This window comes from Salvelinus namaycush, chromosome 29 (assembly GCF_016432855.1).
Source record: "Salvelinus namaycush isolate Seneca chromosome 29, SaNama_1.0, whole genome shotgun sequence".
In the NCBI taxonomy this organism is placed as follows: Eukaryota; Metazoa; Chordata; class Actinopteri; order Salmoniformes; family Salmonidae; genus Salvelinus; species Salvelinus namaycush.
Window position 1 is genome coordinate 2,809,971 of NC_052335.1, and position 25,961 is coordinate 2,835,931.

Here is a 25,961-nt window from a genome sequence, read left to right on the forward strand (position 1 = left end):
GATAGCAAAGCACAAAACACGACAAGTAACTCTGAGAGACCAGTGCTAATGGTCTGACAGGGGAAAATCAACACACACAGACACAGTATACTGATGAGGGGCAGCAGGCCACAGACCCATCGGTGGTGAAGTAATAGGATGTGTTTTGTCTACTAGGTATCTCAACAAAGCAGTACACATCTATAAGCAACACACTTCGAATGTTTTTTCGGTTCGTTTTCTTGTCACGAGTACAGTCAAATTGAAATGAAACAAGTTACAGACCACGCAAATGAAAAGGTGTTTGTGTCTGAGGTAGCAAGGCAATCATGGCTTTCTAATTTTATTTACATCGATTTATAAAACTATTCTACACAATGACCTCTTACAATTGCCACTTACAAACCCGATTATTTCTGAACAGCTTCAAATTCAATTCATTTATTGTTTCCACTATCTCGCCTCAATACAACAATCCAACTTAACTACTACAACGTTAAACCAGTCTGCCACACTTGGAATGACAACTGTATAGGCACAGAAGGGGTTAAGTTTACATTGCAATTGCGGCCGGCATGACAACTCCGACAGAAAAGCTTTATTAACGCTTTAAAGAGGAAAATTATTTTCAAAACAAACGTGACGCTTCAAGGACTGACACAGCCGATTGTCTAAAATGATCATTTGAGGCGATAATCTTAAATTGGGCCTTCTCTTTCCCAAATCAGAGAGAAAAACAGTGAACATGTCCATCGTGATGACAGCAGAGGGTACAAGCAGAGGGGGAGCAGTGGAATAACAACAATGTAAACAGTTTGATTCCCAGTTAAAGCAGAACAAAACAAAAGCAACAAAAAAATCCCCAGAAAGCATATGCTCTTATACAAAGCCGAACTCCATAGCAATCGGCATGTTCTTACAAATCACTGACAAACGTTTAACCGACTCCAGGTACAATCTACAGTTCATAAAATGTACATTTTGCATAGTACTAGACGACGACGACGTGGTAATAGCAGTAAAGTTCTGTATGTCTTTGGGTTTTAGGGACGTCTCTTGCTAGGGGCTCTAGCTCTCGTCTGTCCTCCAGAAAAGTGAAGCAAGGGAGAGCGTATAAGCGGTGTGTTTGGGGAATGTTTCTGTCTCTCCGAAAGGAACTTTCTGTGGGTCCTCACATCACCTGAAAACAGAGATAAAACACACACACAACGTTTCAGACCATCCACATACAAACGTACACACACACACTGGTGAGCACACACATGCACACAAATTAGCTACACTAAACAAAGTTGTCAGACATGTCAAAAATGATCAAGACCCTTCTCTCTGGGTAAATCATTTCTCTGTCAGAATAATCACTGAGGTAAAATACACATTAAGCAGAGCAAATACACTCTTCCAAAAGAAGAAAAATTAAAATAAAATGTGTCTACCCACAGTTATTTCTATATGGGGAGGGAATGAGAGTTCAGGGATGCATAGACAATAAATATATTTCGCTGTTTTTTTTATATAAACCACGCACATCAGCAGATAAAGTAACAGAGGCTCTTAAAATGCAATCAGGGCATGTTGGCAAACAGACTGGCAGTCTCTCAAGCCCTTCACAACCCATTTAGAGAGAGGAGACAGGAGACATAAGGGACGCAGATGGGCACTAAGGATTCTGGGATAGGCTTTTAAATGTAACACCGGGGTCTCCTCGGGAACAAGAGACTGGAGTCTGAATGGACATTTGAAGCTATTCAACCACACTCTGGGGTTAGAGAAACCTACAAGAACCACTTTTAACGGAGTTACACTGAACAAAAACTATGAACGCAACATGTCAAGTGTCGGTCCCATGTTTCAAGAGCTGAAATAATACAAGAAATATTCCATGCGCACAAAAAGCGTATTTCTCTCTGATGTTGTCGTTCTACATTCCCCTCTCTCCCTCAGTGACATGAATAAGGATATTTCATATTTTCAAGTGTCGGAGTCAGAACCCATCAGTATAGATAAGAAAGAAGGGAATAAAAAGAGAGACAAGTGGCAAATGTGTGTTGACTGCGGGTGCATATTAAGAGGACATAAATTCCAAATCTGACCCAGGTTTAATTAAATATGTGGATAAAAAAATCAGATAGCACTGGCTAACATAATGGACATCAAGGGGAAAAGAAAATACTGGAGAGGGAAAAGAAATGGGCTCTTGTGAAGGAGCGGCCAAATACTACTACGTAACAAATAAATGGTTTAACTGACTGTAAAGGCATCGGGGAGAGTTGAGATGAGCTGAGATGTTATTAGGCGAGAGAGAGAGGGTGGGAGAGAGAGATAGAGAAGACTATACAGTAATTAGAGTAACAGCAGTAAAATTGTGCTGCTGGTCTACAGTGCCTCAGAATCCATCTCTGCCTCCATATACAAGTACATTTCAGTGATCTATTTTATTTTCTGTGTGTTTTGTTACTCCCTCCCCTTTGTCCTTATCTACTGCCCGTGATAAGCACAAAACTGCCATTCTCCTCCAGAGAGTGCCTGAATCTCTTGTACATTCAGTTCATTGAACATTTGGAATGCATGCCAAGTAGCTAGTGACAGTATACCTGTTTTTCTCATTTGCACATTCACCCTTTATGAAATGAGCTCCAGCTAATTTCCTCCTATCAGATCCTGAGTGCAACGGATATTATGCAGAGGGATGAGAAATATAGATTACCTGTGGTCTCGAGGAGAGGCTTGAAGCTACAAGAAAAACATAAACAACTTTGTGAGAACAAGTTCCACAGACATGTGACTAACAGAATTTTAATAATGTGTCCCTGAACAAAAGGGGGGGGGGTCAAAATCAAAAGTAACAGTCAGTATCTGGTGTTGCCACTAGCTGCATTGCAGTGCATCTCCTCCTCATGACCTGCGCCAGATTTGCCAGTTCTTGCTGTGAGCTGTTACCCCACTCTTCCACCAAGGCACCTGAAAGTTCCCAGACATTTCTGGAGGGAATGGCCCTAGCCCTCACCCCCCGATCCAACAGGTCCCAGACGTGCTCAATGGGATTGAGATCCGGGCTCTTCCCTGGCCATGGCAGAACACTGACATTTGTGTCTTGCAGGAAATCTCGCACAGAACGAGCAGTATGGCTAGTGGCATTGTCATGCTGGAGGGTCATGTCAGGATGAGTCTGCAGGAAGGGTACCACATGAGGGAGGAGGATGTCTTCCCTGTAACACACTGCGTTGAGATTGCCTACAATGACAACAAGCTCAGTCCGATGATGCTGTGACACACCACCCCAGACCATGACGGACCCTCCACCTCCAAATCCTGCTCCAGAGTACAGGCCTCGGTCTAACGCTCATTCCTTCGCCGATAAATGCAAATCCGACCATCACCCCTGGTGAGACAAAACCTCAACTTTTCTGAGAAGATCACCTTTTGCCAGTCCTGTCTGGTCCAGCGATGGTGGGTTTGTGCCCATAGGCGACGTTGTTGCCGGTGATGTCTGATGAGGACCTGCCTTACAACAGGCCTACAAGCCCTCAGTCCAGCCTCTCTCAGCCTATTGCGGACAGTCTGAGCACTGATGGAGGGATTGTGTGTTCCTGGTATAACTCGGGCAGTTGTTGTTGCCATCCTGTACCTGTCCCGCAGGTGCGATGTTCGGATGTACCGATCCTGTGCAGGGTTTTTTACACGTGGTCTGCCACTGCGAGGACTATCAGCTGTCCGTCCTGCCTCCCTGTAGCGCTGTCTTTAGGCGTCTCACAGCACGGACATTGCAATTTATTTCCCTGGCCACATCTGCAGTCCTCATGCCTCCTTGCAGCATGCCTAAGGCACGTTCACGCAAATAAGCAGGGACCCTAGGCATCTTTCTTTTGGTGTTTTTTAGAGTCAGCAGAAAGGCCTCTTTAGTGTCCTAAGTTTTCATAACTGTGATAAGTCTACCGTCTGTAAGCTGTTAGTGTCTTAACGACCGTTCCACAGGTGCATGTCCATTAATTGTTTATGGTTCATTGAACAAGCATGGGAAACAGTGTTTAAACCCTTTACAATGAAGATCTGTGAAGTTATTTGGATTTTTACGAATTATCTTTGAAAGACAGGGTCCTGAAAAAGGGACGTTTCTTTTTTTGCTGAGTTCATTATCTATTAGTGTTGTTGAGATCATTGTTGAAATCTTTGAGCCATTGTGCCTGCCAGGTGAGCAGTAAACCAGTATTGATACCCACACAGCACCCTGTAGATTACTTTTAACTAAACTCCTCTTGCCCTGAAAAAGGTAAGAGGAGAGGGAGGTAAACAGAGAAAAGATGAAAGGGAGGTAGAGTTAGAGGATTTACGACTGCACGCAGGAAAAGTGCTGTTGATCTGTTCCAAGACGTCTGCCTTGTCAGAGCTTCTGTTGTGTGAGTGGTACAACAGCTCATCTGAAACACACACAAACAGCAGTTTAACACACCGTGTGTGTGTGTGTGTGTGTGTGTGTGTGTGTGTGTGTGTGTGTGTGTGTGTGTGTGTGTGTGTGTGTGTGTGTGTGTGTGTGTGTGTGTGTGTGTGTCGAACCGACCTGTGTTTTTGGTGAGGGCCCTTCGTTCCTGCATGCTGGGGGACGACACTCCATTCACCCTGGAGTCCATCTCCGGCTGAGAGAGAGGAAAAACGATGAAAGATAGATGGAGTTATAAAGAGGACAAGGGAGGAGGGGGAAAAAACAGGAGGAGGGATTGAGGATCAAGTAAGACGAGAAGAGGCGGACAGAAGAATCGAGAGAAAAACAAGAACAAAGTCAGAAAGAAAAGTAAAAAAATAGGGAGGGAGAGAGACAAGGACAAGCATCATTACTAAAACATGGAGACCTCACTCTTCATTATTTATAGTGGCATACTTCACTTGTGAAGGCATCAAACAAAAATATTGCTCCGCATAGAAATCACCAGTCACATACAAGGAAATACCACACAGTGTGACACGATGGGGCTGGGATAAAATATGTCATCACGTGTAGTAATATTTACATATGTCTATAGCCCTGTCCCAATTTGTGTCAAACACCGCCACTCCCTGTCTATGAGTTCAGCTAAATGTCTAAGGGTTTGGATTCTTATTAGTTTAATTTGATGACTTTCAGTCATGAAAAAGTACAATTATTTCATGGGGAACTGGCTTAGAAACTTCTGAGAATCCATGTTGTTTACTTGGCTAAGGCATTTCAGTTACCATGAAAAAGAGAGAGAGACAGAATACCAATAAAAGGAATAAACAAAGTTAATACTGTAAGACAGCATACTCAACATGTTTTTAAGAATCCTCAAGCAGACCTGACAGTTCATCAATGCAGTAAAAGCATGAATGTATGACCATGCACGCACGCACACAGAACAGGGCACCTGATATCCACTGACATTTACTATCTAGTCCAATATGCCCCTTAGCTTTCCAGAGACAATCAAATTAGCCTGCCTGCCTATCCCATCCATCGCTCCTCTCCTCCCTCCCCGTCTGTACAATCTCTGGCTCGTCTCCTAACTCCTATTCAGTCCCCAGCTGTATTAAAGGTTAACGTGATGGAAACGTCTCCAGAGCATTTCACACAACGTCTTTAGGGTTCACTGAAAAATAGCACTGACTACACAGAGCTCTCTAATAAAATCTGAAACATGCAGTACAAAATATCTTATTTTTTGTTTATCGTTTATTTCAATTGATTCGGATTTAAAGGCCTACATGGGTATTTTGGGTAATTTCCTACAGACGAAATCATGGATACATTTTTATGTCTCTGTGTGCAATTTGAAGGAAGTTGAAGGTAGCATATCATTAGCCTAACGGAATTCCTGGAAGAATATGGGCATCTACTAGCCAGCTTCTCCTCTTCTTACTACTCGTAAACTGGGTGGTTGGTCATTTAAGTCTTACAAAGCTATACATACATCATCATAACATTTGATAAATCATGTCGGACTTTGAGATATCTTTTTTTATACAGAGCCATATTTATTGGTCGCTGAGCAACACGTCGTTGGAGGTTCCGGACTGTGGCCCGTCGTTGGAGGTTCCGGACTGTGGCCCGTCGTTGGAGGTTCCGGACTGTGGCCCGTCGTTGGAGGTTCCGGACTGTGGCCCGTCGTTGGAGGTTCCGGACTGTGGCCCGTCGTTGGAGGTTCCGGACTGTGAAATGTCGCCGGAGGTTCCGGACTGTGAAACGTCGCCGGAAACTCTGGACTAGGAACTGTCGCCGGAAGCTCTGGACGGTACTGTCGCCGGAAGCTCTGGACTGGGTACTGTCGCCGGAAGCTCTGGACTGGGTACTGTCGCCGGAAGCTCTGGACTGGGAACTGTCGCCGGAAGCTCTGGACTGGGAACTGTCGCCGGAAGCTCTGGACTGGGAACTGTCGCTGGAAGCTCTGGACTGTGAAAGCGCACTGGAAGCCTTATGCGTGGTGCCGGAACTGGTGGTACCGGGCTGGGGACACGCACCTCAGGGCGAGTGCGGAGAGGAGGCACAGGACGTACTGGACTGTGGAGGCGCACTGGAGATCTGGAGCGTAGAGCTGGCACAATGCGTCCTGGCTGGATGCTCACTTGAGCCCGGCAAGTGCGAAGAGCTGGAATAGAGTGCACCGGGCTATGAATGCAAACTGGAGACACCGTGCGCATCACTGCGTAACACGGTGTCTGACCAGTCACACGCTCCCCACGGTAAGCACGAGAAGTTGGCTCAGGTCTCCAACCTGACTCAGTCAAACTCCCCGTGTGCCCTCCCAACATTTTTTGTGGGGAGCTGCCTCTCGGGCTTCCGTGCTAGCCGTGTCCCCTCGTATCGTCGCCGTTCCTCCTGCGCTATCTCCACCTGCTTCAATGGTAGGCGATCCTCTCCTGCCAATATTTCCTCCCACGTCCAGGATCCTTTACCGTCCAAAATCTCGTCCCATGTCCATAATGTCTGCTCCTGCTGAACACGCTGCTTGGTCCTTTTATGGTGGGTTCTTCTGTCACGTTCATTATATGAATCGGACCAAGGCGCAGCGTTGTATGCTTACATTCTATATTTATAAAAAGAATGAACACTGAACAAACTAACAAAACAACAAAACGAACCGTGAAGCTAATATGAATAGTGCAGACAGGCAACTAAACATAGAACAAGAACCCACGAACACAAAAGGGAAAATGGCTACCTAAATATGATCCCCAATCAGAGACAACGATAAACAGCTACCTCTGATTGGGAACCATATCAGGCCACCATAGACATACAAATACCTAGACCTACAAAACCCCTAGAACTACAAAAACCCTAGACAATACAAAAACTAGCATACCCACCCTCGTCACACCTTGACCTAACCAAAATATAAAGAAAACATAGATATCTAAAGGTCAGAGCGTGACATGCCTTCATGTGTAGTTTGTGCAATTCGTCGCAAATATCCCTCACCGACAGGAGTCTACATGGGATTGAAGGAGGCAGAGGATGTAATGGGTCTGTTGTAATTATACTCTTATGATTCAGCTTATCAGCCAGACATTGCCTGACCAATTTTATCAAATCAACCTATTTTGTTACTATCTACTACAAGTGATTCATTACAGTATGCCACATGAGAGTGTTGTGTATGAAATACAGTATAGCAGTCAGATCAATGTATCAGCAACATTTTAATACTAAAGATACATTGGTAAAAGCCAACAAAACATAGTGTAGACCAGGGATGGGCAACTGGCAGCCCGCATGGTTAATCCCCCCCCCCCCACACAAATGTAATAATCAAAAATGTGGAACTCAGTCGGTGTCTCAACTGTTGAGAGTTGAAAATAGTAGAATACTCAATTTGCATTTTCAAAATGTGGTTGTGCATCAGCAGTTTATTTCGTTATGTCTAGCTAGCTATCTAACTTGTAGTAATCATGGTCAAATTACCGACTGTTGGGCCACCATTTATTTGTGTCACTCTCACTCAGATATCACATTTAAAACTTATTTCACATTTAAAAGTATTTCTCTCCACACTATGGTAAAATGAGTAGAATTTCATTTCACAAATTTGCTGTAAAACTGCATTTTGTCTCTGCCCCTTGGAAAAATGAATAGAATTTCTCAGCTGTCAAGAGGGGGGCAGCTAAAATGTTTTGCTCGCAAGGTGAGGGTGCACCCAAAAGGGTAGGGCCAGCTCTGACTGCATGTGCGGGTATGGATGTTGGTACGCAGACCCTGTGAGCCACTGCGGCCCCTCATGAGGAATTCAGATCTTCTTTGGCCCCCACCCCTATCAAAGTTGGGGTGTGGAATGGCCTGTGGAATGGCAGACCAATCAGGACTCATTTCTCAGCATGAGCAGCCCCACCATTGTCTTAGCCAATCAAGTGTAGTCAGGAAGAATCCTTTGTTACTCCGTAATTATTATGACTTATTCATATTTACAGTTCACCTATGAGTTTGTTATTAAGGCACCAGAAGGTTCACCAAAATGAATACATTTTCAAATGTTTCCTGTCAATTAGGAACATCCATCTTATGCCTCACTTCAGAGATCCAGACACATTTGGTTAGCCATAAACTGACAATAATGAGCTGAAAAGATGAATAAACATTTATTCTGTAAGGGGTGCATACTGGCGGCAGAGAAGTCAGGCGCAGGAGAGCAAAAACTGTGTTACAACGGCGCAGTTTAAGCTTTTCTCAATAGGGGGTGCTGTTTTCACTTTGTAAAAATTTCGTTCCCAAATTAAACTGCCTCGTACTCAATTCTTGCTTGTACAATATGCATATTATTATTACTATTGGATAGAAAACACTCTCTAGTTTCTAAAACCGTTTGAATTATATCTGTGAGTAAAACAGAACTCAAGTTGGAGCAAACTTCCTGTCAGGAAGTGAGAAATCTGAAATCAGGCAGGCTGTTCTAGGGTCAGTTTATTAATTTGCATGTATTCTATTGGTCGACATGCACTGCATACGCCTTCCCCTAGATGTCAGCAAGTAGTGAGAATTGGAATGGAGTTGCTAGGCAGATCTGAGGCCATATAAAGGGTCTGGGTACGTGGGGTACACTCTTTTCAACATTCGCCATGACGCAAGACAGACCTCAGGATGGCGTTCTGGAAAGCTCTCGTTATAGGCCTTAGATATATCCGGCTCTGATTTTATTCGATATAGGTGTTAAAGACATCATAATGTAGTTATTTTAAACCGAGTTATATCAGTTTATATCAGTATATTGCGATTTTCGGATATTTCTTTGTGCTGCGTTATAGTGAGTTGGGCACGTCTTCGCCACATGGCTAATGTTTACTGCTAATTCCAAAGTTGAAGGCGACAATCTACAACCGAGCAACGATTCTTCTGGACAAAGGACAACTTGCCCAAGATTCTGATGGAAGCTCATCAAAAAGTAAGACCTATTTATGATGTTAATTCGTTGTTCTGTTGAAAAATGTCAAACTACTATTCCGCCATTAATTTCGGTGCGGTCTCGCTTTAACGCACGCTGTATGTCGTAGTAACGTTAATTAAAAAAATCTAACACAGCGGTTGCATTAAGAACTAATGTATCTTTCATTTGCTGTCCAACCTGTATTTTTTAGTCAAGTTTATGATTAGTTACTGATTAGATTAGGTGCCTCTCCCAAGATTTCTCCCGACATTTTGTTGGCAGCTTGGCTACTATTCTCATTGTATAACCACGATTTGTGCCGCTAAATATGCACATTTTCGAACAAACTCTATATGTATTGTGTAATATGATGTTATTGGACTGTCATCTGAAGAAGTTTGAGAAGGTTAGTGAAAAAATTAATATATTTTGCTGGTTTATTCGTTATCGCTATTGTTGGCTTGAATCAATGCTGTTGTGTGGTTGGCTATTGTAGTAAGCTAATATAATGCTATATTGTGTTTTCGCTGTAAAACACTTAAAAAATCTGAAATATTGTCTGGATTCACAAGATCTTTGTCTTTCATTTGCTGTACGCTGTGTATTTTTCATAAATGTTTTATGATGAGTATTTAGGTAATTCACGTTGGTCTCTGTAGTTATTCTAGTTGCTTTGGTGAGAGTTGTGATGGTGGCTGCAATGTAAAACTATGATTTATACCTGAAATATGCACATTTTTCTAACAAAACATATGCTATACAATAAATATGTTATCAGACTGTCATCTGATGAAGTTGTTTCTTGGTTAGTGACTATTTATATCTTTATTTGGTCGAATTTGTGATAGCTACCTATGCAGGAAAAAAATGGTGGGAAAAAAAAGTTGTGTCTTTTGCTATCGTGGTTAGCTAATAGAAATACATATTGTGTTTTCGCTGTAAAACATTTTAAAAATCGGAAATGATGGCTGGATTCACAAGATGTGTATCTTTCATCTGGTGTCTTGGACTTGTGATTTCATGATATTTAGATGCTAGTATTTACTTGTGGCGCTATGCTAGGCTATGCTAGTCAGCTTTTTTACTGATGAGGGTGCTCCCGGATCCGGGATTGTGACCAAGTAGAAGTTAATAATAAAAATCACCGTAAACAGAACAATCAATACGATTGGTACAAAACCCGTCGCACACCAGAAATAACGTGCACAAGCACTTACAATAAACAATTCCGAACAAGGACATGGGGGGAACAGAGGGTTAAATGAACAACATGTAATGATGGAATTGAAACCAGGTGTGTGGGAAGACAAGACAAAACAAATGGAAAATGAAAAATGGTTCAATGATGGCTAGAAAACCGGCGACGCCGACCGCCGCCCGAACAAGGAGAGGAACCAACTTTGGCGGAAGTCGTGACGTATTCTGTGAATGTCAGAGAACTACAGAAGGCACATTTTTTTATAAATCTCATTTGAACGACTTAGTATGTCTTTTGAATGACTTATAATCTCGTTCAAACAACGTAGTACAGTTAAAAAAAATAATGTTCATTGTGGCTGAGTCAGGATCTAGATATCTGAGGACTCTGTGTATGCATGGATGTGTCTATGCTTGGATGTTCATGTTTGTGTAAGATGCCGGGCTGTGGTGTGTGTGTGCATGGGTGTGAGTGTGTGTTTGTGAGTGTGTGTCTTGCAAGGTTTAAATGAGCCCCTGATCCCCTAAAAATCAGCCGAGTCATCTCCCCCAGGCTGAGGTTACTTAATATTTTGCCTCTCTGCTTTCAGTTCCAGGGCCGTGAGTCAATACCTACCTGCCTGCCGTTTATCTGCTCTGATTGACTCTGTTTGGTTGGGGAGCTTTTATTTCCGCACACCTAAAAACTCATCCTAATTTACTGAGCATCAGGCGAGGCATTCACAGAGGAAAGAAGGATTGGATACTGGAAAGGGAGGGATTATGAGGCTGGTTGCAATATGATCAGATTCTAACTTTATAGGAATGGGTTATAAAACAAACAAGGACACTTTCTAGGCTAAGAAGGATGTTTTGTTGTTGTTGCATGATCAGTGCAATAGAAGTAATGCCACAGCTGGAACGTGCATGTTTGTCTCTGTGTGTGTGTGGTATCAACACACAAATTGCACTAACAAGCTGTCTGAGTTGGTGTGTGTTCGTGTGTGCGTATACTGTATGTGTTCCCCACCTGGTGCAGTAGCTGTCTGAGCCGGTGGAGCTGGGACTCCAGCTGTTTGTTGTGCTCCTCCAGTGTGTGCATGCGGGCCTCCAGACGGCCCTTGTGCTGCCGGAGCAGTTTGGCCTCAGCCAGCAGGTCAGCCTCGTCAGGACCCCTGGAGTGAGATGACCCCTCAGGGTCCCAGAGCCCCACAGAACCAGGCCCCCGCTGACCCCCGTGCTGCTCCTTCAGCTGCTCATACTCCCTCTGCAGGGTCCTTGGGGAGACACACAGAGATAGGCTTAGGAAGATGCAGAAGTCCGACACACTGCACATGCAGACGCACACACACGTGCAGACACACGAGCACACACACAGTCACCACACAATCGTGCCCACACATACTGTATGACGAGCCCAATAGTACTACTAGAATCTCCCTCTACCCCTTTTCTCTGTCTCAGTGAAATCTTATCTAAAGCCACTGTACAAAGAGGCCCTGGCCCTGTTTTTATCTGTGTGTATAGAGCCGTAGGCTCCAGACTGGCTGTATTAATTTAGCTGGCGTTTATAGCCTGGCTCATAAAGCCGACTGTGAGCAGAGCAGAATCACAGACATAGCCACTGCCTCAGACCGAGAGAAAGACACAGCAGCTCCAAAATACAATAGAATGCAGTCATCGCTGACCTTACACTACCTCAATTGACTATTCAAAGAGGGGGGGAGAGAGAGAGAGAGAGCTGACTGAGACAGCCTGAGTGTGTATGTGTGTGTGTGAAAGTTTGTCTAGGGTAAAGAGAGAGCGAGAAGAGATGAGGAACTATGAGAAGAAGACACCGGGCATCACTTTTGGTAAGACGACCTATCCCGTACCACTGCTCGTCCTCCAGACGCTGGATGATTCGCTCCAACTCTCCCCGCTCCTCTCTCTCCACGGCCTGTAGGATCTGGGCGGGGCTCTGGGGCTGGCTGCAGGGAGACACCTCCCCCCCTAGGGTCTGGCAGTACTGCAGGATCAGAGCATGCTCATCATCCCTATGGGAGACAGAAGGGAAACGAATCGATACTAATTAACTGCATGACTTTTACGGGTTATGTCTTGACTTTTGCTTTGAAATGTGTCTGTATGTCCTGTATGTTGGATATAATGTTTTCATGTTTATATATTCGCCTGCCCGGGAATTGCACATGTAAATGAGCTGTTAGCTAAACCTGGTACAACACATCACTTCTCACATCTGAGACTTCTGTTCTGATGTACGTTGTCGCTGCTCAAATAAACGTAATAAATAAATACAGTGCTTATTGTCATTCTATAAGAGTTTCATTATATTAGATGCATTGTGTGACAGTGTGCTCCCACCTCGAACTAAGTTTAAGTTCAAAGAGCTTTGTTTCTCTAAATAGTCTTTGGTAGTTCCATTACATGGGCTCAGTGGTTTTGACTTTAGCTTTGGTTAGCTGTTATAGGACTGTACCGTATGCCTGGGAGCTAGATCCTCTCTGCAACACAGATGTGTCAATCTCCACCATCAGATAAATGCATGAGAGCGATAGAAAGGAGGGAGAGAGAAGGGGAGTAGGAGAAAGGAGACAGACAGGGAGAAAGAGTGCTTTCCTACACAACAGCGAGAGGAACTACCCTTCCCTACCTTCAGGCTATGCTCAAACCCAACTCCCGCTCAGTCCCTCTCAACTACTTTACATTAAAATATAGTTTGTATGTGATATGTGGTTGTCCCACCTAGCTATCTTAAGATGAACGCACTAACTGTAAATCGCTCTGGATAAGAGCGTCTGCTCAATTACTAAAATGTAAAAATGTAACGAGAATGAAGGATGGGTCCACGTTTTTCTGTGTCATATTTGAATGATCTGAGATGCGGTAGCAGGTCTTCCTAAGCCACAGCTGTCACTTTCACTCAAACACCCACACACACACCCACACACACACACACACACACACACACACACACACACACACACACACACACACACACACACACACACACACACACACACACACACACACACACACACACACACACACACACACACACACACACACATATTTTTCTACTGTATTATTGACTGTATGTTTGTTTTACTCCAAGTGTAACTCTGTGTTGTTGTATGTGTCGAACTGCTTTCGCAATTGTAAATGAGAACTTGTTCTCAACTTGCCTACCTGGTAAAATAAAGGTGAAATAAATAAATAAAATAAAATGCATGGAGGGGTAGGATGATTCAGCCACCTGTCCATTAACAAAAAACATCTGTAATGACTGTTATTGTCAGTCTATGGCAAGGTCAGGGCCATGGCTTGGCGCATGTACCGCTAACTGTGTTGTTAGCATGGCTAGGCTAAGCAAACACCATCTGGCTAACACAGCGCCAAACTCCTAATGTACAGCACCCAGGAGCAACATTACAGAACCCAGACACAGAATTCCATAAAGTCCCAAGTAGTCAGGTCCTCATTAACATTGCATGCATATTCAGAGTGTTTAGTAAATGAAAGAACAAAGAATGCTTTGCTGCACAGGTAATTGCGGTTCTATTGTGTTCACAAGAAGGTGGACTCCTAATGGATTCATGGCCAAATATGGCTAAAAGGCACTGATGACAGGATAGAATATTGGAAAGTTAAACAAGATGGGTAGGGAACTTGTTTGTCTGGCCTTTATTAATGACCAAAATTGTCCCAAAAAATTGGCATAAATACAATAAATATGTATCAGTTTTACTTTAGGACCAAAATGCTGACCGCCTCGCGATGCAGGTTGCAAAAAAGTGGGGAAGAGATTTTCGATGTGCCGATTCCGTGGCACAAAACATCTTCCATCCAAGATGGCGTAACAGTGCAGACGTGTTTGTCATTGTCCCGTGTAAATGTAGTTTTTTTCCTCGTCTTTTTTTGTAAATGTTTCAATATATTTCAATCTCTTTTTCCATTTTTAAATTAAATATACCTTCCGGCAACCCGCCTCACCCAATGTGATACGGATCTGCTATTTTTAGACCTTATAGCTAGAACCTCAATCAGCAGCTAGCCATTAGATGCTAACCAGCTAATTAGCTACTAGCTATTTAGTCATTGTTAGACAATGCTAGCAGGCCTTTACCTTTAGCTGAGCCGCTTTTAGCCTGGATAATACCCGCCAGTCTGCACAGCGCGATATCAACCCTGAGCATATCGGACTGCTTTTCTCCACTACATCACCAGATTCCTGCCGTAAGCTCTGGACCATTCCCCCAGATCATCGCAGCTAGCTAGCTGCTACCGAGTGGCCAGCCCTGAAGCTAGCCTTGAGCCAGCACCATCTCCCGGCCTGCTCAGTGGACCCTATGATCACTCGGCTACACAGCTGATACCTCCCGGACTCTTCACTAACACGACTAGAAGCCACTACATCACCGGATTCTTGCCGTAAGCTCTGGACCTTTGCATCGGATCATCGCAGCGAGCTAGCTGCTACTGAGTGGCTATAGTGGCTAACACACTTGTCCCGAAGCTAGCACCAGTTACTCAAGCTACAATACCTCTTTTGCCAATTGGCCTGGACCCTTTATCTACACAGAGCCCTGCCGATCCATCACGACTGTTCTGCCGACGTAATTCCGTCCGTTGTGCCCTGAACCGGTCTTTGCCGGACGTTGGTGAAGATGCTTCTGCTAGCCCCGACCTGCTATCTTTATGAACGCTGTGTCTCCCGCTTCTTAGCGTTGTAACGACTACCTGACGGCTTCCCTGTTTCATCTATTGCTGTTCACTGGCTACATAGCTGATGCCTGCTGGACTGTTCATTAATCACGGTACTCCATTTTATTTTGTTTATCGGTCAGCCCCAGCTTCGAACTCAGGCCCTGTGAGTAGTTAACTAACCCTCTCTGCCAATTCATCACCATTTTACCTGTTGTTGTTGTCTTAGCTGATTAGCTGTTGTTGTCTTTCCCTCCTTGTTGTCTTAGCTAGCTCTCCCAATCAACACCTGTGATTGCTTTATGCCTCGCTTTATGTCTCTCTCTAAAGTCAATATGCCTTGTATACTGTTGTTTGGGGTAGTTATCAATGTTTTATTTTACTGCGGAGCCCCTAGCCCCAATCAAAATGCCCCAGATACCTCTTTTGTCCCACACATGCGGTGACCTCACCTAGCATAACTAGTTCCTCCAGAGAAGCAACCTCTCTCATCATCACTCAATGCCTTGGTTTACCTCCAGTGTACCCGCACCCTACCATACCCCTGTCTTTATATTATGCCCTAAATCTATTCTACCGCGCCCAAAAATCTGCTCCTTTTATTCTCTATCCCCAACGCACTAGACGACCAGTTTTGATAGCCTTTAGCCGTACCCTCATCCTACTCCTCCTCTGTTCCTCGGGTGATGTGGAGGTTAACCCAGGCCCTCTGTGTGCCCAGGCACTCTAATTTGTTGAGTTCTGTAACCACAAAAGCCTTGGATTCATGCATGTTCACATCAGAAGCCTCCTCTCTAAGTTTGTTTTACTCACTGCTTTAGCACACTCCGCCAAACCTGATGTCCTTGCCGTGTCTTAATCCTGGCTTAGGAAGGCCACCAAAAATTCGGAGATTTCCATCCCCAACTACAACATTTTCCGTCAAGATAGAACTGCCAAAGGGGGAGGAGTTGCAATCTACTGCAGAGATAGCCTGCAGAGTTCTGTCATACTATCCAGGTCTATGCCCAAACAGTTCGGGCTTCTAATTAACCTGTTTGGGCTGCAGGGGGAGTATTGAGTAGCCAGATAAAAGGTGCCCATTTCAAACGGCCTCGTACTCAATTCTTGCTCGTACAATATGCATATTATTATTACTATTGGATAGAAAACACTCTCTAGTTTCTAAAACCGTTTGAATTATATCTGTGAGTCAAACAGAACTCATTTGGCACAAACTTCCTGACCAGGAAGTGGAAAGTCTGAAATCGAGGCTCTGTTCTTCTTCCTGCCTATAAATGGGCATGATACGTAAGAGTATACGTGCACTTCATAGACCTTCCCCTGGATGTCAAGAGGCTGTGAGAGAAGAAATGTAGTGTTTATCTTGGTCTGAAGTGGAATACAAGCTCTTTGTATGACGTGTCCCTCATTTCCGGTACTCTGGAGAGCGCGAGGTGAACAGTGGGATTGCCTTCTGTTTAGCTGCCGTTATAGGCGACTACTATCTCCGGCTTTGATTTTATTTGATACATGTGACCATATCATCGTAAAGTATGTTTTTTCAATATAGTTTAATCAGATTATTGAAATTTTTTCGGGAGTTTTGCCGTGTTCCGTTCTCTGACTTTGTTGACGATGGAGAGATCCGTGCCACTTGGCTAGTGTGCTTGCTAAATCAAGAGGGAAAGTTGCCGTTCTAAATCCAAACAACGATTGTTCTGGACAAAGGACACCTTGTCCAACATTCTGATGGAAGATCAGCAAAAGTAAGAAACATTTTATGATGCTATTTCATATATCTGTCGTAGATGTGAACTAGTCGTCGGCGCCCAAGTGTTTCTGGCTATTGTGGTAAGCTAATATAACGCTATATTCTGTTTTCGCTGTAAAACACTTAATAAATCGGAAATATTGGCTGGAATCACAAGATGCCTGTCTTTCATTTGCTGTACACTATGTATTTTTCAGAAATGTTTTATGATGAGTAATTAGGTATTTGACGTTGGTGTCTGTAATTATTATGGCTGCTTTCGGTGCAATTTCTGATTGTAGCTGCAATGTAATCTATGATTTATACCTGAAATATGCACATTTTTCGAACAAAACATAGATTTATTGTATAACATGTTATAAGACTGTCATCTGATGAAGTTGTTTCTTGGTTAGTTTGGTTGGTTCTTGGTTAGTTAGGTTGGCTTTGTGCATGCTACCTGTGCTGTGAAAAATGTCTGTCCTTTTTTGTATTTGGTGGTGAGCTAACATAAATATACGTGGTGTTTTCGCTGTAAAACATTTTAAAAATCGGACATGTTGGCTGGATTCACAAGATGTGTACCTTTCATATGCTGTATTGGACTTGTTAATGTGTGAAAGTTAAATAATTTAAAAATATATATTTTGAATTTCACGCCCTGCACTTGAGCTGGCTGTTGTCATAAGTGTACCGACGTCGGGCTTGCAGCCAGAAGAAGTTAAAAAAATTAATCTCTCCAGAAATAAGTCTCTCACTGTTGCCACCTGTTACAGACCCCACTCAGCTCCCTGCTGTGCCCTAGACACCATATGTGAATTGACTGCCACCCATCTATCTTCAGAGTTCCTTCTGCTAGGTGACCTAAACTGGGATCTGTTTAACACCCCGGCCATCCTACAATCTAAGCAAGATGCCCTCAATCTTACACAAATTATCAAGGAACCCACCAGGTACAACCCTAAAACTTGCCCTCCAAATACACCTCTGCTGTTTTCAATCAGGATCTCAGCATTCACTGCCTCATCGCCTGCATCCGTTATGAGTCTGCGATCAAACAATGACTCCAACCTAAGTGTATGTAAACTTCCGACTTCAACTGTATATTAGTTATACAACCATCTAATTTCTGCAGATTTTGCTATGAAGAGACAATCATTAGATCACTTATTTTTGTATTGGCCCTATGTAACTTGGTTCTGGTCACAGATTCAGGAATTCATCTAAAATGAATCGTACAAATAGTACGGTTGGGAGATTTAGGAAACCACAGTCAATCAACCAACAATATAATAATACTTTCAGTAAAAAATACTTGTCTTTAACTTAAAATCTGTAGATACTATGTGATTAGACAGGTTCAGAATGTATTTGCAACATAACAGCAGAGTTTTTATATAGCACATGGAAATCATAAGAGGGCGGTTTACGGAAATAGGTGTAGACGGACTGAGAGTAGATGAGGTGTGGGTTTAAAAGCTCATGTGCTATATATTAGTTATGACTGAAAACACGATGTATAATGTACTATCTAGATATAATGTTCTTCAAAATATCAAATTACTTTAATCTTGTAACTACTGTATTAATTATTGCTGTAATTTTTAAAAACAAAATATATGTAAAATGTGTGTAAAATGTACATGTTTGGAAAAAAAATAAAAAATAAAGATTATTTTTGTCCTCTGAAAAGGACAAAAAAATGTATTAATAAATAAATTTAAACAAGATCCAAGAAATGTTACTGAATACCGTAGCCATACATGTATTCAGGTTCTCCATGATATTCAGTACTAGAGGAAGTGAGTCCAACTTGTCAGTCAGTGCAATCAATGACTGTCTGCCTCAAGGCTAAGGGCTGTGATGTTGTGTAGGAATGGAATGAGCTATGATGGTATAAATGTACTATGAAGCTATGAAGGTATGGAATTATATTCTTCCCCTCTCTGTACGGTGTGATTGATGCTTCCATTAGTGCTCACTCCACTGCATAGTAGAGCTTCACATGTGAACGTACGCACCCATGAACGCACACAGACACACTCTCACACACACACGCCTAACATACTCCACTCTCATCTCAAAGACAGTTATCTATCAAACTTCCTTCCGTTACAGAATGAGTGCCATGCCTGAAATCAATGAGACATAGATAATGACATAAGAGCTAGGCGGAGAATGGAGCTAAATCTCTCCAGGACATGTTTACAAGCAACACATCTAGCCAATATATACAGTTGAAGTCGGAGGTTTACATACACCTCAGCCAAATACATTTAAATTCAGTTTTTCACAATTCCTGACATTTCATCCTAGTAAAAATTCCCTGTCTTAGGTCAGTTAGGATCACCACTTTATTTTAAGAATGTGAAATGTCAGAATAATAGTAGAGAGATGGATTTATTTCAGCTTTTATTTCTTTCATCACATTCCCAGTGGGTCAAAAGTTGACATACACTCAATTAGTATTTGGTAGCATTGCCTATAAATTGTTTAACTTGGGTCAAACATTTCAGGTAGCCTTCCACAAGCTTTCCACAATAAGTTGGGTCAATTTTGGCCCATTCCTCCTGACAGAGCTGGTGTAACTGAGTCAGGTTTGTAGGCCTCCTTGCTCGCAGACGCTTTTTCAGTTCAGCCCACAAATATTCGATGGGAATGAGGTCAGGGCTTTGGGATGGCCACTCCAATACCTTGACTTGTCCTTAAGCCATTTTGTCACAATTTTGGAAGTATGCTTGGGGTCATTGTTCATTTGGAAGACCCATTTGCGACCAAGCTTTAACTTCCTGACTGATGTCTTGAGATGTTGCTTCAATATATCCACATAATTTTCCTACCTCATGATGCCATCTATTTTGTGAAGTGCACCAGTCCCTCCTGCAGCAAAGCACCCCCACAACATGATGCTGCCACCTCCTGCCACCTCCGGGCTTACAAGCCTCCCCCTTTTTCATCCAAACATAACGATGGTCATTATGGCCAAACAGTTCTATTTTTGTTTCATCAGACCAGAGGACATTTCTCCAAAAAGTACGATCTTTGTCCCCATGTGTAGTTGCAAACCATAGTCTGGCTTTTTTATGGTGGTTTTGGAGCAGTGGCTTCTTCCTTGCTGAGCGGCATTTCAGGTTATGTCGATATAGGACTCGTTTTACTGTGGATATAGATACTTTTGTACCTGTTTCCTCCAGCATCTTCACAAGGTCATTTGCTGTTGTTCTGGGATTGATTTGCACTTTTCGCACCAAAGTACGTTCATCTCTAGGAGACAGAACGCGTCTCTTTCCTGAGCGGTATGACGGCTGTGTGGTCCCATGGTGTTTATACTTAGGTGCTATTGTTTGTACAGATGAACGTGGTACCTTCAGGCGTTTGGAAATTGCTCCCAAGGATGAACCAGACTTGTGGAGGTCTACAATTTTTTTTCTGATGTCTTGGCAGATTTTTTTATTTTCCCATGATGTCAAGCAAAGAGGCACTGAGTTTGAAGGTAGGCCTTGAAATACATCCACAGGTACACCCCCAATTGACCCAAATTATGTCAATTAGCCTATCAGAAGCTTCTGAGCCATTACATTATATTCTGGAATTTTCCAAGCTGTTTAAAGGCACAGTCAACTTAGTGTATGTAAACTTCTGACCCACTGGAATTGCGATACAGTGAATGATACAGTGAAATAATCTGTCTGTATACAATTGTTGGAAAAATGAATGGTGTCATGCACTAACCAACTTGCAAAAATTATAGTTTGTTAACAAGACATTCGTGGAGTGGTTGAAAAACAAGTTTTAATGACTCCAACCAAAGTGTATGTAAGGCTGCCCTTCATTACGCACACCTGTCACCTTCATTACACGCATCAGCTCTCACTGGACTCACCAGGACTCCTTTCCCATTCCCAGACGCTGTTCATGTTCTGTTTCAAGTCCGTTGTTTTTTAAATATTCTCCCTGTACCTGCTTCCCGTCTCCAGCGTTGTTCCTTACAGAACGCTGACACCACTATACGAAGCATCAGGGAGGTCTTTGTTTTTTGGTTGGTGACGTCGGGTCCAGGTGTCGTCGCTGATGAAACCGGGGGTGCCTCAGCTAGCTCGTCGGGTTTCCACGCCTTAGCTGGCTCGAGACATCTTGCCTCGGTGGGCTCGGCAGGCGCCCATCCCCGTCATGCTTGAAGGGCACCTAGGTTGCCCTTCATTATGCACACCTGTCACCTTCATTACCTACAGCTGTGCAATATTGGACTCATCTGGACTCCATTACCTTGTTGATTACCCTCTCTATAACTGTCTGCTCCCCCGTTTGTTCCCGGTGTCAGCTTTAATGTTGTTTTGTGTTCATGTCCAGACGCTGTTTCTGTCCTGTTCCATGTCCGTTGCTAATCAAATGCTCTCCCTGTACCTGTTTCTCGTCTACCAGCATTGATCTGTACAGTGGTAGGGTAGAATTTTGCCAGCTTTACTGCAACAATGTGTTCAGGGCTCTGTGCCTAGAACTTCACAAAGCACAGGCATCCCAATGAAGCTTAGTGACCAAATTAGGCCGAGAACTCTTTCATGCCATACTTCAGATGAGATTTCAAACCTTTTCTCTACTGGGACTGGTGCTATGGAGTCGGTTGTGTGGAGGTTTGAGGGGGAGGAGAGGCGGGGGGGGTCATCAAATGGTTCATTTCAGGGGATTTTTGTGTAGTTTTTCTCTGTGATGAAAAGAGGGTAAATTGAGTTCAGAGTTGAATGAGAAGCCTGGTTTAAATATTTAAAAAATATATCTTTTGAATTTCGCGCCCTGCACTTTGAGCTGGCTGTTGTCATAAGTGTACCGGCGTCGGGCTGCAGCCATAAGAAGTTAAGCCCAACAGGTAAAGCTTGATTTTACTAGAGCCAAATCAGATGGTGTGTAAGAGCAGACTTATGGAGGGAGAAAAGGAAGGAAGAAGGGAGGGACAGAGCGAGTGCTAGAGGGAGAGAGAGAAACATATGAGGAAAAAGGAAGAGTCACATAGGGAGAAGGTCAGAAAGAGAGGGATTGAAATACTGGGGAGAAGGAGACAGAGAAGAGAGGAAGGACAGGCAGAATCCTGGCACCTTGGTGATTAACAGCAGCATCAATGACAACACTGAGGCTTGGCTGGAGATAACACAAAATAAGCAGCTCTCTGGCTTGCCTGGACACAAATGCATAGCACAACAACAAACACATACACACAATTAAAGACGTATGTGTGTGTGTGTGTATAACTGAGCATTCTAAGACACAGGTGGTGTTGGAGAGATGAAGACCTCTCTAAAGATCAAGTGTAGGTGGAACAGACCTAGATATGACTCTTTAAAAAATTATTGAAATCATAAAGCGTGACATAAAAGGAAATCAGAATTAATCCTTAGCAGAGTACAAGCTGAACTCAGTGTTAAGCCTGGCCGCCGTCCAAACGCATCACACAAGCAAAGTGATTTTTGGATTTGGGAAATGTGGCTGCGCTCAGATCAGCTTAGACAGGATTTACGGGTGTTAACACGTTTGTCCACAGATTCCAGGCACTTAATCCTTTTAAAGGAAGCATCGATAATTTGCCTGTTAAAACTGACACAGCGCGGCGTAGTGTGACATTAGATATACCGCTGCATTTAGCAAATTTTATCCTCATCCCTGTCACGTTCTGACCCTAGTTCCTTTTTTATGTCTTTATTTTAGTTGGTCAGGGCGTGAGTTGGGGTGGGCATTCTATGTTGTTTTTCTATGTTTTGTTCTAGTCGTTATATTTCTATGTGTTTGGCCTAGTATGGTTCTCAATCAGAGGCAGGTGTCGATCGTTGTCTCTGATTGAGAATCATACTTAGGTAGCCTGTTTTCCCATTATGGGTTGTGGGTAGTTATTTTCTGTTTAGTGTTTTTGTTTGCACCTTACAGAACTGTTCGTTTGTCGGTTTGTTGTTTTTGTTTAGTATTCATTCTTTATTAAATTATTATGAATACGTACCACGCTGCACTTTGGTCCTCTTCTCCTTCCACCAACGACAACCGTTACAATCCCAAAACGTCTGACACACTTTGCCATTTAGCATTACCTTTCAAAAACTACAATAAGTGAATGGGGAAAAAAATCTATATTTACATATCAGGATATAATTTGACGATATATCCTATTGTATCGTTTTGACAATATGACATCATTTTTGCGCTAGTTTGCTGTACCAGCACCAAAACTCTGTGTTTTTCTTTCATAGCTTGTTCTCCATCTTCTTTTTAAATAGGGAGACAATTTGTTTTCAGCCCTTTTATTTCCATGACTAATCAAAACTAATTTGCTCCTGGCTCTCTCTTGTCTCTGCAGCAGACGTATGGTGAGCAATATGTTTGGAACATCACATCGCAGTATTGAATCACAATACATATAGAATCGTGAGAACGTACGTGAGAAAGTAAGCTATATAATGGGATATTACCTGAGCAGAAAGGTGTAAAAAACTCCTTACAGTGGGTGTACTTACTGAGCTGATAAGGATAAGTAGTTTGAGCCTGGAGGCTGTTTTTACTCTGCTATTTCTAATGGAGCTATCACATTAACCTTCCTCATCCTCATAATCATCATCCTTCACCTATCACTTCTGTCTGGCCCTGTAAAAACAATAAAATATCTATCCATCCATCTTTTCCTCCCTCTTATCGATCCAAAGCAGATAACATTGTTATACCTAATCAGAGCAAAAAGCATGTTCAGGCCGTTACTGTGGTGAAACTGTACTTTGGGGTGTCTCGAGCACAGCTGTTTTAAAATAGAGTTTTTTAGTAGAGAGGGCAGGCGGACAGAAAGAGGTGTAGGGGCAGATGGCTGAAAGGAACACAAACACACGTGAGTATGGACACGCACAAAATCAAAATTGTATTTGTCACATGCTTCGTAAACAAAAGGTGTAGACGAACAGTGAACTGCTTACTTACAGGTCTTTTTCCAATAACGCAGAGTTAAGATAAAGAGGGCTTATCACTGAAAACGATGAGACGGTCTATAGGGAGGAGGTCAGAGAACTGGCAGTGTGGTGCCAGGACAAGAACTTCTCCCTCAATGTGAGCAAGACAAAGGACCTGATTGTGGACAACAGCAAAAGGAGGGCCAAACAGGCCCCCACATCGATTGGGCTGTAGTGGAGCGGATCGAGAGTTTCATATTCCTTGGTGTCCACATCACCAACGAACTATCATTGTCCAAACATACCAAGACAGTTGTGAAGAGGGCACGACTAAACCTTTTCCCCCTCAGGAGACTGAAAAGATTCGGCATGGGTACCCAGACCCTCAAAAGGTTCTACAGCTGCACCATAGAGAGCATCCTAACCGGTTGCATCACCGCCTGGTATGACAACTGCTCGGGGTCTGACTGTAAGGCGCTACAGAGGGTAGTGCGAATGGCCCAGTAAATCATTGGGGCCAAGCTCCCTGCCATCCAGGACCTATACAATAGGTGGTGTCAGAGGAAAGCGCATAAAATTGTCAGAGACTCCAGTCACCCAAGTTATAGACTGTTTTCTCTGCAACCACACGGCAAGCGGTACCGGAGCGCCAAGTCTAGGACCAAAAGGCTCCTCAACAGCTTCTTCCCCCAAGCCATAAGACTGCTGAACAATTAATCAAATCGCCACCAGACAATTTATATTGCTCCCCTCCCTTTTGTACACTGCTGCTACTCGCTGTTTATTATCAATGCATAGTCACTTCACACCCACCTACATGTACAAATTACATCAAATTACCCCGCACACTGACTCGGTACCGGTGTACCCTGTATATAGCCTCGTTAGTGTTATTCTTATTGTGTTGCTTTTTATTATTACTTTTTATTTTAGTCTACTTGCAAATATTTTCTTAACACTTCTTGAACTGCACTGTTGGTTAAGGGCTTGTAAGTAAGCATTTCAGGGTAAAGTCTACACTTGTTGTATTCAGCGCATGTGACAAATAACGTTACAAAATAAAATTGTAAAAATTCTCGAGTGGCATAATGGATAATTACACAATGAATAACAATAAAGAGTTAAAGTAACATGGCTATATACAGGGAGTACCAGTACTGAGTCGATGTGTAGGGGTACAAGGTAATAGAGGTAGCTACGCGCATACTGTATAGGTAGGGGTAAAGTGACTAGGTAACAGGATAGAAAATAGACAGTAGCAGCCGTGTATGTGGTGAGTGTGAATGTTGGTGAGTGTGTGTGTGTCATCAGTATGCATGTGTACGTGTGCGTCCAGTGTGTGTGCATAGAGTCAGTGCAAGAAAGGGTCAATGCAGGAAGTCCGGGTAGACATTTGATCAGCTATTTAGCAGTCTTGTTTAGCAGTCTTATGGCCTGGGGTAGAAGCTGCTTAGGATCTTGTTGGTCTCAGACTTGGCGCTCCGGTACCGCTTGCTGTGCGGTAACAGAGAGAACAGTCTACGGCTTGGGTGGCTGGAGTCTTTGACAATTTTTGGGGCCTTCCTCTGACACCACCTGGTGTAGAGGTCCTGGATGGCAGGGAGCTCGGCCCAAATGATGTACTGAGCCGTCCTCACCACCCTCTGTAGTGCCTTGCGGTCAAATGCCTTGCAGCTGCCTCATGAAGCAGAGGCCGAGCAGTTGCCATACCAGCCCGTGATGCAACCAGTCAAGATGCTCTCAATGGTGCAGCTGTACAACTTTTTGAGGATCTGAGGGCCAATGCCATATCTTGTCAACCACCTGAGGGGGAAGAGGTGCTTACGTGCCCTCTTCACAACTGTGTGGGTGTGTCTGGACCATGTTCAAGGACACAGAGGAACTTAAAGCTCTCAACCCACTCCACTACAGCCCCATCGATGTGGATGGGGGTGCTTGCCCTGCCATTTCCTGTAGTCCACGATCAGCTGCTTTGTCTTACTGACTTTGAGGAAGAGGTTGTTGTCCTGGCACCACACTGCCAGGTCTCTGACCTCCTCCCTATAGGCTGCTTCATTGTCGTCGGTGATCAGTATTACCACCGTCGTGTTG

General features: G+C 43.4%; 1 protein-coding gene across 1 annotated transcript in view; it reads right to left on the reverse strand.

The window, feature by feature from the left end:
- Nucleotides 1–1,150: 1,150 nt before the first annotated feature.
- LOC120023925 (utrophin-like) overlaps nucleotides 1,151–25,961 on the reverse strand; it is a 187,234-nt gene continuing 162,423 nt past the window's right edge. Inside the window, 6 exon segments of the mRNA XM_038968027.1 lie at nucleotides 1,151–1,159; nucleotides 2,687–2,712; nucleotides 4,311–4,397; nucleotides 4,538–4,613; nucleotides 11,551–11,797; nucleotides 12,395–12,556. Coding sequence (XP_038823955.1) covers nucleotides 1,151–1,159; nucleotides 2,687–2,712; nucleotides 4,311–4,397; nucleotides 4,538–4,613; nucleotides 11,551–11,797; nucleotides 12,395–12,556 — 607 coding nt within the window.